We start from the raw sequence: 13518 nt of genomic DNA, 5'->3' as shown, positions 1-13518 counted from the left end.
GTGACTTTTCACAGAGCCAGTGGCAACTTGGTTTTTTGTTTGTCGTTTTTTGTTGTTGTTTTTTTTTTGCAACTGTCATTAATAGTAGGCCTATGGATTGCAAACAAAAAAGTGGCGCTTCAAAGCGAAGAGCCAAAAAAAACAGAGAGGCAAAACAGGCAGACATCTTAAAAAATGTGCCTTCGATTTCTGGCTTTTTTGAGAAGCCAAAGGATTCCAATGTTGATACCAATGTTGATAATGTCATCAGTGGTCCGAGTTGCAGCAGTGTAGAGAGCACCACTGATTTGATCATGCCGGAGCCCACACAGATCCGATCCGGTGTAGACCTGGCCTCTCAGGCTCAGGCTTCAGGGCCACACACAGAGCTCAGTTTCCACCCAGAAGCTGGGGACACCATCTCCAGTCATGGATCTTCTGCTTCATGCTCAAATACCACAGCCATTCCAGACTCGTGTACTCTTACAACAGCAGACTCACTGTCAGACCAGGAGGAGTACACTGAGACCAGTATCCCATTAGCAGCTAGGACCTCAAACTCCTGGTGTGAAACCGTTAATGACCCTGCTTTGTGGCCAAATGCCATTACTGAACAGGCTAAGTCGATTCTGGTTAGTAGAGGAGCAGTTGCTTTTCAAAATCGGACTGAAAAGTACCCTGCCTCAATTAGAGATATGACCATGGGGGATGGCACTAGGAGTTTCACAAATTCCTTAGTCAAATGCTGTCTACCTAATGGTCAGTCTGTGGAAAGGCAGTGGCTCCTTTACTCACCTTCCTCTGGTTGCATTTATTGTTTTGCTTGCAAACTGTTCTCAAGTAAGTGCAATGCATTTGTCAATAGGTTTTCTGATTGGAAACATTCTGAGCGTATCGGTGAGCATGAGAGGAATGAGGAGCATAGGGCTTGCATGTTAGCATTACACAGTCGTTCCAAAGGCACAGGAAGAATTGATTCTGATCTTATGAAACAAATTGATGCAGAAAGGCAATACTGGCGGGACGTTTTGAAAAGAGTTGTTGCTGTAATTCAGTTTTTGGGAGAGAGGGGCCTTGCGTTCAGGGGAGATGACGAGCAGTTTGGATCACCTCACAATGGTAATTTCTTAGGCATTATCGAACTGTTGGCCAAATTTGACCCTTTTCTAGCTGACCATCTCCAAAGGTTTGGAGGCAAGGGCAAAGGCTCTGTGTCCTATCTCTCATCCACAATCTGTGGGGAATTTATCCACTTAATGGGAGAAAGAACAAAGGAAGCGATTATCAGTGAGATAAAAGAGGCCAAATACTTTTATGGGCTCGGAGCGGGACGGGGGGCCCTTGCAATCTCCTTGCCCCGGGGCCCAGACCCACCTTAATCCGGGCCTGGGACCAGGACGACTGATCTAAGTAAAGGAAAGAATGAATGGGGCCATGTATCGAGAGATTTTGAGTGAAAATCTCCTTCCATCAGCAAGGGCATTGAAGATGAGACATGGTTGGGTCTTGCAAGACAATGATCCCTAACACACAGCCAGTGCAACAAAGGAGTAGCTTCGTAAGAAGCATTTTAAGGACCTGGAGTGGCCTAGCCAGTCTCCAGGTCTCAACCCTATAGAAAATCTGTGGAGGGAGTTGAAAGTCCGTGTTGCCCAATGACAGCCCCAAAACATCACTGCTCTAGAGGAGATCTGCATGGAGGAATGGGCCAAAATACCAGCAACAATGTGTGAAAAGCTTGTGAAGAGTTACAGAAAACGTTTGGCCTACGTTATTGCCAACAAAGGGTACATATAGGGTATTGAGATCAACTTTTGGTATTGACCAAATGTCTATTTTTCACCATTATTTGCAAATAAATTCTTTAAAAATCAAACAACGTGATTTTCTGGGTTTTTTTCCCACATTCTGTCTCTCATGGTTGAGGTTTACCCATGTTGACAGTTACAGGCCTCTCTAATATTTTCAAGTGGGAGAACTTAGTGGTTGACTAAATACTTATTTGCCCCACCGTACATTGAATTAAGGGATGCTTTTTTTTTTTTTAATTAAAAATGTTGAATTGTAAAAAATGTTCAAATGACAAGTATGATGAACAGTAATACCTTGTATGATGGAAAAAATGAGGGAAGTAGGGTTGCAACCTGTCCCTTAAAATAAGGAACGATCCGAAATTGGGAATTAAATGCTGCATCCCGTATTGAACTAATACGGAATATAAATGAATAGATACATCCCGAAAACTCCTAAAATGCATAGAAATGTATCTTTTTTTCTCTGCCTGTACAGCTTTGGGTTGTGATGAGGGCGTCCCATATTTCTTATTTCTGAAAGGTGGCAACCCTAGAGGGAAGTTAAATATGAATTGGAGAAATCGTATGTAAAATGCTGACGGGTGTCAAAAAAATTCTGCAAAACAGCCATAAAATGTGTAGTGTATATAAATGTATATAATTAAGTCTTGTAAAAATAAAGTAAAATGGAATCATACCCGGGAACACTGCTTCAATGTACCAGGCTGCTGTAGCATAGAGGAAGGCGTCCACAAAAAGCATTGCTACACATGTATGGAAGTTGTATGAATCTCCATCACTGGACAGCAAATTGGACCATTGGACCCCATCGCCTGTTATCTCAGAATCTATTATATGATGGCAACCAAAACCAAAGGCCACATGACACACAAAGCTCTGAAAAAAGAAGGTTGCGATAAAAGGTTAAAAAACAAAATTGACTTGCAAAAATATTTGAGCAAATACAGTGTATCACAAAAATGAGTAAACCCCTCTTCTGCAGATAATTAAGTATATCTTTTCATGGGACAACACTGACAACATGATACTTTCACAAAATGAAAAGTAGTCTGTGTGTAGCTTACATAATAAGTGTTATTTTCCCCTCAAAATAGCTCAAAATATAGGCATTAATATCTAAACCCCTGGCAACAAAAGTGAGTACACCCCTTTGAAAAAACGTACATCCCTAAATATCCAAATTGAGTGCGGCTTGTCATTTTTCCTCCAAAATGTCATGTGACTCATTACAGGAGTGCTGTCAGCATTGCTGCAGTGCAGAAATTGAATAGGTGGGGGTGGGGTCAGCCTGTTAGTGCTCAGACCATACGCCGCACTCGACATCAAATTGGTGTGCAAGGCTGTCACCCCAGGAGGAAGCCTCTTCTGTAGACGGTACACAAGTCAGCCCGCAAACATTTGCTGAATACATGTCAACAAAGCACATGCATTACTGGAACCATGTCCTATGGTCTGATGAGACCGGCTGACTTTCTTGTGCACCATCTTCAGAAGAGGCTTTCTCCTGGGGTGAAAGCCATGCAATCCAATTTGATGTCGAGTGCGGCATATGGTCTGAGCACTAAAGCTACATTCACACCGGCCGCGTCATTTGCTTGTGGCGCGTCGGGTTTCCAATGAAAATCAATGTAAACGCGCGAATAGGCGCGGCAAGCTGCCTCGCGTCGCGATGACGCCAAATCGACTGTTGCACGTCAAATTTAACGCGCCGCAAGGAGATGGTTTGGTTGAACTTTCTCCGACAGAGTTCGGCGTCGAGGGGGAACGTTTTCTCATTCACGTGACTTTAGCTGCCCCAGAACGGGAAACCTGCCACATCCGGTGAACACAAGTCCAAACATTTCGAACTACTCAGAAAATGGAAGGCGCTTTGATAATTGCTTTGAGTGACCATACTGTCCTTTACAACACAACGTTGCCAACATAAAAAGACAGGAACAAGAATGATGCTGCCTAGAGGTAAATAAATTATATGCTCAATGTTTCTATTAAGTACTTAACGCCGCAGCTAACGCAAAAAAGGTAGCAAACGCTAAATTACGGGCTACAGTACTTTAAGCCAACAACTTACTACAACTCGGACAAAACGGGAAAACTGCTATGCTTTATTTGTTTACAATTATCTAGCGGCGCAGCGGCTGGTTCGGCACCGGCCGACATGGAAATGCACGACATTGATGGCGTTCCTTGATAAATTTGTAGCATCGAGAAAGACCTCTACCAATATTGGTTCGTTTGCATGTGCATAAAGTTTCGATTGCATGTAAGGTTTCTGTTGTTGATGTTTGGACGTCACCACTCCCCACCCGCTGGGTGCGGTCTTCGGCTCGGAGGGGGCTTCCCTGTGAGGTTTGTGTCTGTTTCTTCGTGACCCCGCTGGTATTGGTCATTCAGTGCTTTCAGCACCGCCTCTGGCGGTCAGCAGGGATGAAATAGAGCGAAAGTTACGTATGTAACTACGGTTCTATGAATCCCGAATGACCGCCAGAGCGTTCCGTCACTCAGAATCCTCATGCCACACGCGAGAAGGTTCTGTAGGGGCTGGTACTAGGTTGACGCCGGAACATACCCTGGCAGGGGGGTCAACCTGGGGTCACAGGTGACTTCTTTGGTATTACTTGCACTGCGCATGCGCGAAGGGATCATTCAGTGCTTTCAGCACCGCCTCTGGCGGTCATTCGGGATTCATAGAACCGTAGTTACATACGTAACTTTCGTTTTCATTTATTATACCATAATTTCTATTTTAATTTATATGAGCATTAAAACATCAGGCATCAACTAAAAATTGAATAAAGGAGTAGTTTTCAAACAGGTGGTTAAACGCAAGGAACGTAATGAATTGTATAGAGTTTGTAATGATTGTGTGTTCAAGAGATGACAGGCCTTAGCAAGAATTGAAATACTTGGTGATAGATTGGCTCGTACATAGCTAATGTAGGGGTTCCAGCAGATCTTGTCATCGATTAATACACCAAGAAATGTATCTAACATCACATCATTAACTTGCATGTTGAAATCAATATTATACAACTGCCAACTACAACACCATGTTTTGTCTTTTCCAGGGTCTAATTACTGCACACACAGAACAAGAGTTGCCAGTACAAGTGGATTTTAATAAAAGGGCACGCCATTACAGAAAATGCAGGCATGGTAAATGTAGTCCATGGGGGGTATTGATTAAAACTTAATAAACAATTTACTGTCTTGCTACTGTAACTCAACTTCATTGGTGAAATATACGGTGAATGCTTCCCGCACTGCAATGGCCTCTCGCATTGCGTTGTTGGCAGAAAAGTCTGCTAACATCAGAGAGAGGATGGCAATCAAAATTAGCTTTGGCATTCGGTGTTTCAGCTGTTCCTGGTGTGGATTTTCTAATGTAATTGTGAAGAACACAAGATGCTTTGTACCGCTGAAAGCAGCTTTCATCCAGGCGCATTTCATTGGACAGCCGGTGGTACTCACCAAGTTGGCGGTGCTGTCGAATTATGCTGTGAACCCACATCCTGCGCCGGCGTTGACCTCTCCTTCTGTTAACTTTTATCACTAAATATAGAGCAGCAAGTCTCACGATCATCGACATCTTCTCTATGCCATTTTCACCGATGCGTCTTAATGGTTTCACTGGATACACAACAAGGGCTGAACCGGAAGTAGTTCAGTCTCGCGGGCTGACTTGTCGAGACCTCGGTGTGAATGCTTTTGGCGACGGCAACGCGCGCGTCACGCGTTGTCACGCGTTATTTCACGGCTGGTGTGAATGCAGCCTAACAGTCTGACCCCACCCCATCTCTTCAATCTCTGCAGCAATGCTTACAGCGCTCCTGTAACAAGTGACATGACATTTTGGAGGGAAAATGACAAGCTGTATTCAATTTGGACATTTACGGATGTACGTTTTTTTTCACTTTTGTTGCCAGGGGTTGAGATATTAATGGCTATATTTTGAGGGGAAAATATATTAACTCTATTATATAAGCTGCACACAGACTACTTTTCATTGTGTCAAAGTGTCATTTTGTCATTGTCCCATGAAAAGATATACTTAAATATCTGCAGAAATGCGGGGGTGTACTCACTTTTGTAATACACTGTACAGCTCATTCCATTGAGAAGGTAAGCATTATGTTCACTTACAGCGAAAAATTTAGTGGTACTAGGGATGTTTTGCCAGGACATAAATGGCATGTATGCAAATATTAAGCATAGGTATGAGACCGCCCCACATGCGGCAGCCCTGGTGGCATTGGAGAACAAAGTACTGATGAGAAAACACAGCGTGATATTTGCCGAGGCAAATGAAATCAGGAAAATAAATATGACCATCCAATTGCTTTGTGGTAGGATGTCACCCAACTGGAGAAAAGAAAGGGAAAAACATTTCATTACTAGGCACGAAGAAATAGCATGAAGAAAGAGTCCAGTGTTTTTCAACCGTTTCTCAACCAGTGTGCCGCATACCCGTGCTAAAGCGCTGCGTCCAGTGTGCCGCAGAAAACCATCCACCTTCATTATTATTTCATCAGTAGGTGAAAGAGGATGATTTTCCATTGTACACCAGACACCATGCCACGGCGCAGTCGCAGTGGCAAACCACTGCATTTGCCAAACCGGTCCTCAAGGGCCGTTGTGGGTCCTGGTTTTTGTTCATACCGATCGAGCACAGACAGTTTGACCAATAAGGTTTCTGCTAAAACAAGTAGCACCTGACTGCAATACACTGATAACACTTGTAAAACACCAGATTGATGCAAAGGTGTCGTCTTGTTTTGTTGGAACAAAATCCTGCACCCACTGCGGCCCTATGTGGAATAGTTTGGAGACCACTGGGTTCAGGTAATCAGTGACAAAATTTAACAATTAAAAAAAAAAAAGTTATTTTTTAAAAAAAATTTTTTATGTAATAGCTGTCAAAGTTCTGCGATCAAGGATTCAACTACAGCTTTCCTGTGTGAAGTTGACTTGCCTTAAATAGCATGACCATTATTACTGTACTCAGCAGGTAAGGCACAAGACTGGTGATGAACCAGCTGAGCCACAGTGTTGCTGTTTTCAGTCCCATCATTTTCATGGTTTCTTTCAGACGGGCTTCTTTCTCACTGACCAAGTCATTAATTGTCACTGCGACGTTAAACATCCAAACCAGTACAGTTAAAATTGGAATGCCATAATCAAGTTGTGTAAAACTGTGGGGAACAAAATTTAGTTTTAGATGGTGAAAGCATTGTCAAATTAAAATGTATTTTATAATAAATTACACTTGACATGGTATAAATATATTTGTAAGAATGAAAATTAAATACAATACACTGAACAGTCGGAACAATTTGAACACTTGCACATTCTTTTGAGATTCAATACAAAAGCTGTGTGAAAATTGCAGTGTACTCTATTGTAAGCATATTCAGCTTTTGTTGACACAAAAATTAAACAGAAGGGGTGAAAATTGCAGTGCACTTTATGGTAAGCATATTAGGTTTTGTTGACACAAAAATTAAACGCAAGGGATACCTTTATCCACAATTGAGACTATGTGACCACAGCTAACTGGCACAAGGAAAATATTAAAACTAATAATCAGGGTGAACATTTCAATTGTCAATGGGGCCGTTTACACGGTGACGCTCCGACAAAAACAGAACACGACCCATTTCATGTTTGCATTTACATGGTTAAAGCAATGGCGTCCACTTGGTATATTCTTTTGCTTAAAAAGGCACAACACACGAACATAAAACATTAAAATAAAAATAGTAAATAAAAGCCAACATTCCGCCATGTTTGCCGCTCTGAATGAATGAATTTATTGTCATTGTCATCATCATCATCATCAAAATCATTAACAGTTTCAGAGTGTGGAATTTTTACCCGAAGGAAAGATGAAGACAGACAAGGAAGACGGGAAAAGCAAATGCTTATCGGAAACCCGTCCCCCATCAGCCCGGGTCGCACAAACAGCATATTGTGTATCAGTCCAGTCATAGTCTTACGCATTTCGTTCAAAAGTCATTGATTGCCATGGATTTTCACATATTATCAATTTGAGTGAGTTCATTGTATCAGTTGATGTCCAAGTAGGTGAAGGGAGGGAAGGCCTAGGGTGCTATGGAGGCTTGCGTGTGCTGTATCCGCTTCAGTAAGCCAACTGTTACTGAATGTTTAGTAACAGCGACTGCGCATGCCCAAAGATCCTAGTGCGAGTGCTGACGTCATCGGAGTGAGAGCATTCCATTCATATGCTTGCGGACCAAGCCCCGCGTTACACTTTGGAAGTTATAATCAAAAGTTTGAAACTTCACCTTCCGTTTTCGCCGTCACTGTGTAAAGGCGAGGCCACTCCGCAACACAATCGTTGCGTCTTGGTGTCGCAGCATCACCATGTAAATGGCCCTTATATTTTACCATTGAGAAAAAACTTTTTCAATTGAAGCCTGGAATGATAGCAGTTCTATACTAGTAGAACCACAAGGATAAGCGTTTGCATTAAATTAGATTTGAAAAGACACCATCCTCGTATTGAATCTCAGACTGTCATTGACTTTCAGCACAAAAAAGAAGTCCTGAATAATTTGGGTTCAAGTATCAACATTCTGAATCTGAAAATGAAGGACTTACTAAGCAGTAGACCTAAAGCAGGGGAATGGCATTTGCTTATAGTAGAGGCCAGTGTTTGGTGTCTGGTTTGTCAGTTTTTCAATCAAGGCCATCTCCACCATGTGCTGAAGATGCACAAAGCCACCGCTAGGGTAGTTCTCGTACTCATGTGGCCAGTTCCATTCTTTAAATTGACCAGGTATCCAAGGACTGGAGAAAATTAGAATGAGAAACAGAAAATAACAAACATAATCAATCAGCTCTGAAATTGTAAAAGTACTCCTTCAAGGAAATTAGGATGTCAAAGAGTCTCCTTGACATACAAATTTTGGAAAAAGAAAAAGATTAGTTTTTAAATACATTTAGCATATTTGAAGATATTTACAGTGGTACCTCTACATACGAAGTTAATTTGTTCCTGGACCTTTTTTGTAAGTTGAAATGATTGTATGTCGAGGAGGATTATGATTCCATTAATTTGTTCCATAGCCTGAAAACCTACACTAAATTCTTAATACTGATGCTTCAATTGCAAATATCAATAACAAAGAACAAAACAAATACATTATGAATAAAAATGGGAATAATAATAATAATAATGATAGCCATAATGATAATAATACCTGTAATAATGTTACAAACCGGGTTCTAATGTGGCGAATGTGTTTGCGTAGTTTACCTGAACGCATCGCGTGTCTGACTTATTAGTGAGCCTTTTTAGTTTCACTTTCACGTTGTTCATTTGCTGCGGGGGACATTAGGCACAAGTTGATGGAATAAATAATTAGAAACCTGAAGAAGCTGGGAATTTCCTTGGCGATGTTACCACAATAATAATTGCCACCTTAACTTATAGAACGGAGGAGGACCGTTATAGGCAGGGGTTCACATAATTTTTTTGCCCAGGTTCTCAGAGGAGGACCTGGAGATGTGACTTGGTCCTCATTGAGCTTGAGAGCCGACCCGCCTGATGCGATAAAATTATGACAAGCTTTACTTAGAGCCAATTACCTTTAATTAATTATATAAACAATTAACGCTTGATTAACATCAACTGGCACAACAAAATTGCCATTACTTTGAAGTGAAATGTAAAGTAATAAACATAAAAGCACTAATTCAAAATAAAGGGCATTCATATGCGGCTCTCACATTAACTCCTCATAAGTTTTCTCGTGTCCGCCGCAAATACAGTGGTCAGCTAGGCCTGTCGCGATAACAAGTATTAGTGTGCGATAATTATTCTCATAAATTATTACGATATGCGATATTATTGCGCCCCCCCAATTTCTTTTCAACCAATTTACAATAACACAGTGAGAATACAGTATACATTCATAGATAAATTCAAAAATATTTTAAGAAATCACAACTAAAAACAATAGACCATGCCTCTTAAGTAAAAAAAGACAACAATATTGATACCGCACAGCACCACAGAATAAATAAAATGTGTTAAAAAAAAAAAAAAAAGAGAAAAAAAAATTGCACTTAATAACTTAAGCATTTAGGCAAATGAAAACTTTTCCCCGTCATAGCTTCTGCAATGGTGTTCCATAGGGATGCAACGATACAGTTAAGTCACGGTTCGGTACGATTTTTGATACGGGGTCACGATTTTCGATCCGATTCAATACATTTAATGCTCTGTAAAAAAAAAAAAAAAAAAAAATTACATTTTTTGTTTCGGTTATTTTTTTTTTTTTTTTGCTAGCGAGCAAAAATTAAATTGCCATCATATAAACATGTATTTTAGTGCATAATATTTACTGTATGTGCTTACTTCTTACTGATCTGAAAAATGTTTGTACAAAAGAGCTGAGAACAATCTTTACAGTTGGTAAAGTGAGGCAAGGCACACTGTTGATTGCTACAGCTTTCTTAACAGCTAAGTTTACTACATGAGCAAGACATCCTATTTGTTGTCCGAATCCATCTGTGTCACGTACTGAAATAACAATATTTGCAACATTATCTGTAGTCACTGGTATGGAATGATTTGGCCTTCTTAACTTCCATTCAGTCATGACAGTTTAGAATTCATCGATGTAGTATATTGACTACGTCATAATCACTCTGTGCTCACGTAGCCAATGGCATGGGACGTAGCACATCTAGTGTGCCATTTCATGATATCTAGTGTGTGCGTGCATTAAAAAAGTTAACAAGCGCCGCTGAAGTCACGTCTGCTCATTACTACACAACACCAGCATATGACACAGCGCTCTTAATTTCATTCAGCTGTTTATTGTCAAAGCGAGGTTGTTCGTAGCAGCCTAGTCGGTAACAATGTTTTGGCGGACTTCGTTGTAAATATCCGGCGTGTGCCGAAAAACAGCCACCCGCGTGAAATGTCACTCCTGACGGGAGCGCCCACACGTCAACGACACCGGCGCGCTGTAGATCGTCCACAGTCACTCCGGAGCACTGATGCGGCCGGTATACGTTGAACAACAGGATATAATGGGAACGATTGGCTCCGGCGCTAGTTTTTGCCGGACTTGGAACGAAGATGCATTTTGCGTAGTTGGTAACGAGGAATCCGAACTTTTAACAGCACGTCTGCCGCACGCGCGCACACACGTGCACGCGAGGCAATAAGTCGCGGCGGGAAAATTACCGCCTTCATTTTTATATATCACGTGATAAATGGAATTATTGCATATTGCGACAGGCTTATGGTCAGCCATTGGTACGCAAAAGCGTATGGAAGCCGTTGAGGGCCAGCGCGTTTGTCTATGTCCGGTACGCATGCGCGCATGCGGACCACTTATGTGCACCCCTGGTTATAGATGTCTACGGCTGGATTGTTGAGCAAGCCATATCACGGATGCGCACCTCACGCTCATTTTTTCTATCATATCTGTCTTCATGTCAATGGTAACTGTACACATCACCTTTTTTTCACCACCTGCGCTAAAATTGCAGGAACCCATGTTGATTTCTCTCACAAGAAAATCTGCCATGCGTCCGTCTTGCGGGAAAACAAAGAAACGGCGGTGCTGTCATAGATCGTCGTATTTAGAGCATGTCGTCGAATGTAGAAATAAATGTCGAGTCAAATTTTACGTCGGATCTCGAAAAGATCGTGTCGAAGCGATCGTATGTCGAGGTACGAATGTACTTGGAAAAAGTGCAAAAACTGTACTTTTTATACTATTCTTCATCTATTGTGATGGACTAAGTTTTCTTTTACAATGACCACTGCAGCCTCTCATCTGAAATATAAAGTTGGAAGGAGAAAATTTAGTGTAAACTGGCGGAAAGTAAATGTCACCAATTCCACACATTTTTACTCTATAACGGCTCATGTTGGTTATCACCAAATACTGAGGTGAGAAGGTTGTCAGACAAAATATTCACAATTTTTTTATACAGCAAATTTAATGGTCGCACAGACGCAAGTAGAGAAAATTAGTTGTGTAGCCTAAGGGTGTCAACAATAATCGATGCGGCGATGCATCCCGATGAGGGGCATGGACGATTCGATTCGATGCGGGCAACAAGCCGAATCGATTCAGCGCATTTTAAAATATATAAGTACATTCAAAAATCTTCCCTGCGCAATTCCGGTGATGCAACGGATTTGGTTTCCCCATTTGTATTATTATTCTCATGTTTAATTTTTTACACACCACATAACTCTGGTCAAATTTCCCACCAACCTCGTAGAAGCCAAAATGTCTCCAGATGTCTGCTTTCAATGTGTTAGTTGCATCAATAATCTTTCTCGCTCCCATTTTCTCCGCTTCAGCCATTGTTATGTTATGTCCTATCTCTCTGCTCTCTCGTTTAGAGTTTAGTTCAGGCCTAAAAAAAACAGTCCGACCCCGACCCCGTGTATTAAAGGCAGCGAGCCCGAAATTTTACGTTTTATTTGTAGGCTCGAGCCCATTTTATTTGTGAGGACTCAGCAGGAGGAGCAAATGCGGGGATGCAATGCGTGGTTGCGTTTTGTGTGATCACAACTGGGGCGATGCCTTTGTGCATAATGATAAATTAAAACCTGTCTTTTGTAACAAATTCTCCCAGATAAACAAGACTGTAAGATGCATATTCAATAAACATTTATATCGTTTATATTTGTGTGTCTGTTCTATCAGGTGGATAGTTCATGCGTCATTTCCTCGCGTCAAGTTTTCTTAATGTTTAAATAGTCTACATGTTTTAATTATAACTATAAATGCATTTACACAACGAAATAACGCTGGAAAGGTTTGTTAAATATATTTCTGTGTGGGATATTGTGCTCACTATACGCGCCTCTCTGACAAGGAGAGGAACAGCAGCATATTCAAAAATAAACAAATACTTTTGAGCGCCTTGAAAGGTGGAAAAGCGCTATATAACACCATTTACCATTTAAATAACATTCTTTATTGTAATGACTCGCATCAGAACACACAAAAGAACAACCTTTCTTAAGCAGCACTGAAACAAAATAATGACGTTTTAAGGAACACCACGAACTGCACGATGTCTTGCTTATTAGCACGAAGAGGTGCAGCCCTTGAAACAAATGATAATAACAATGTTTGACTAATATCTTTTAGGCCAGTACAGTTTTTAAAATGCCAGCTCAGCGTCAATGTGCCAGTCTTTCTGCTTTCGTACGGGAGCAAAGCGCCACATTTGTTGCATTCGGCAAGGCCGACAGTTTTCTGTAACATCTTCCACTATCAATGTAAATCCTTTCCACACACCACTCGTGGATTCTTGCCTTTTTAATCCCACAGTCTTTAATTTGCTTTTCACCTCTTGCGGCTCTATATCGAAATTCAAAAAGGAAATACCAGGATACAGGGTTGCAGACTCGCGGAGAGCGCCAAGAGCGGGTGGGGAAGATTAAAAGGAGGGCGGGGCCACGGCGTTCATGTGCGCAAACAATGCACTGGCTCATGTTTGTGATTACCAACGCGCCTTCTTTTTTATCCAATTTATTTATTTTATAACAAGTATTCCTTATTTTAACATCCATACATCGTTTTAATATACAAATATATATTTATTCAAAAAAAAAAAGTTAGCGAGAGAGCAGTCCGGCCCGAACGTAAATGATTGACATTTTGGGCCCGACCCGGCCCGAAATTCGGTCGGGTCTGGTCGGGTTGGGTTCGGGCTCAAG

The 13518-nt window shown here is 41.3% G+C and overlaps 1 protein-coding gene across 1 annotated transcript in view; it reads right to left on the bottom strand.

Annotated features, from left to right (window-relative positions):
- LOC130912442 (phospholipid-transporting ATPase ABCA1-like) overlaps nt 1-13518 on the bottom strand; it is a 383631-nt gene that overhangs the window by 284721 nt on the left and 85392 nt on the right. The window contains exons 11-14 of the mRNA XM_057830543.1: nt 8415-8603; nt 6766-6985; nt 5937-6155; nt 2471-2669 (exon numbers count right to left, since the gene is read on the bottom strand). Coding sequence (XP_057686526.1) covers nt 2471-2669; nt 5937-6155; nt 6766-6985; nt 8415-8603 — 827 coding nt within the window. The remainder of the gene's footprint in view (nt 1-2470; nt 2670-5936; nt 6156-6765; nt 6986-8414; nt 8604-13518) is intronic.

The sequence above is a fragment of the Corythoichthys intestinalis genome, chromosome 1 (genome assembly GCF_030265065.1).
Source record: "Corythoichthys intestinalis isolate RoL2023-P3 chromosome 1, ASM3026506v1, whole genome shotgun sequence".
NCBI classification, from domain to species: domain Eukaryota; kingdom Metazoa; phylum Chordata; class Actinopteri; order Syngnathiformes; family Syngnathidae; genus Corythoichthys; species Corythoichthys intestinalis.
Note: the sequence above shows the minus strand (reverse complement) of the source record. Positions and strands in the feature narration are given on the sequence as shown.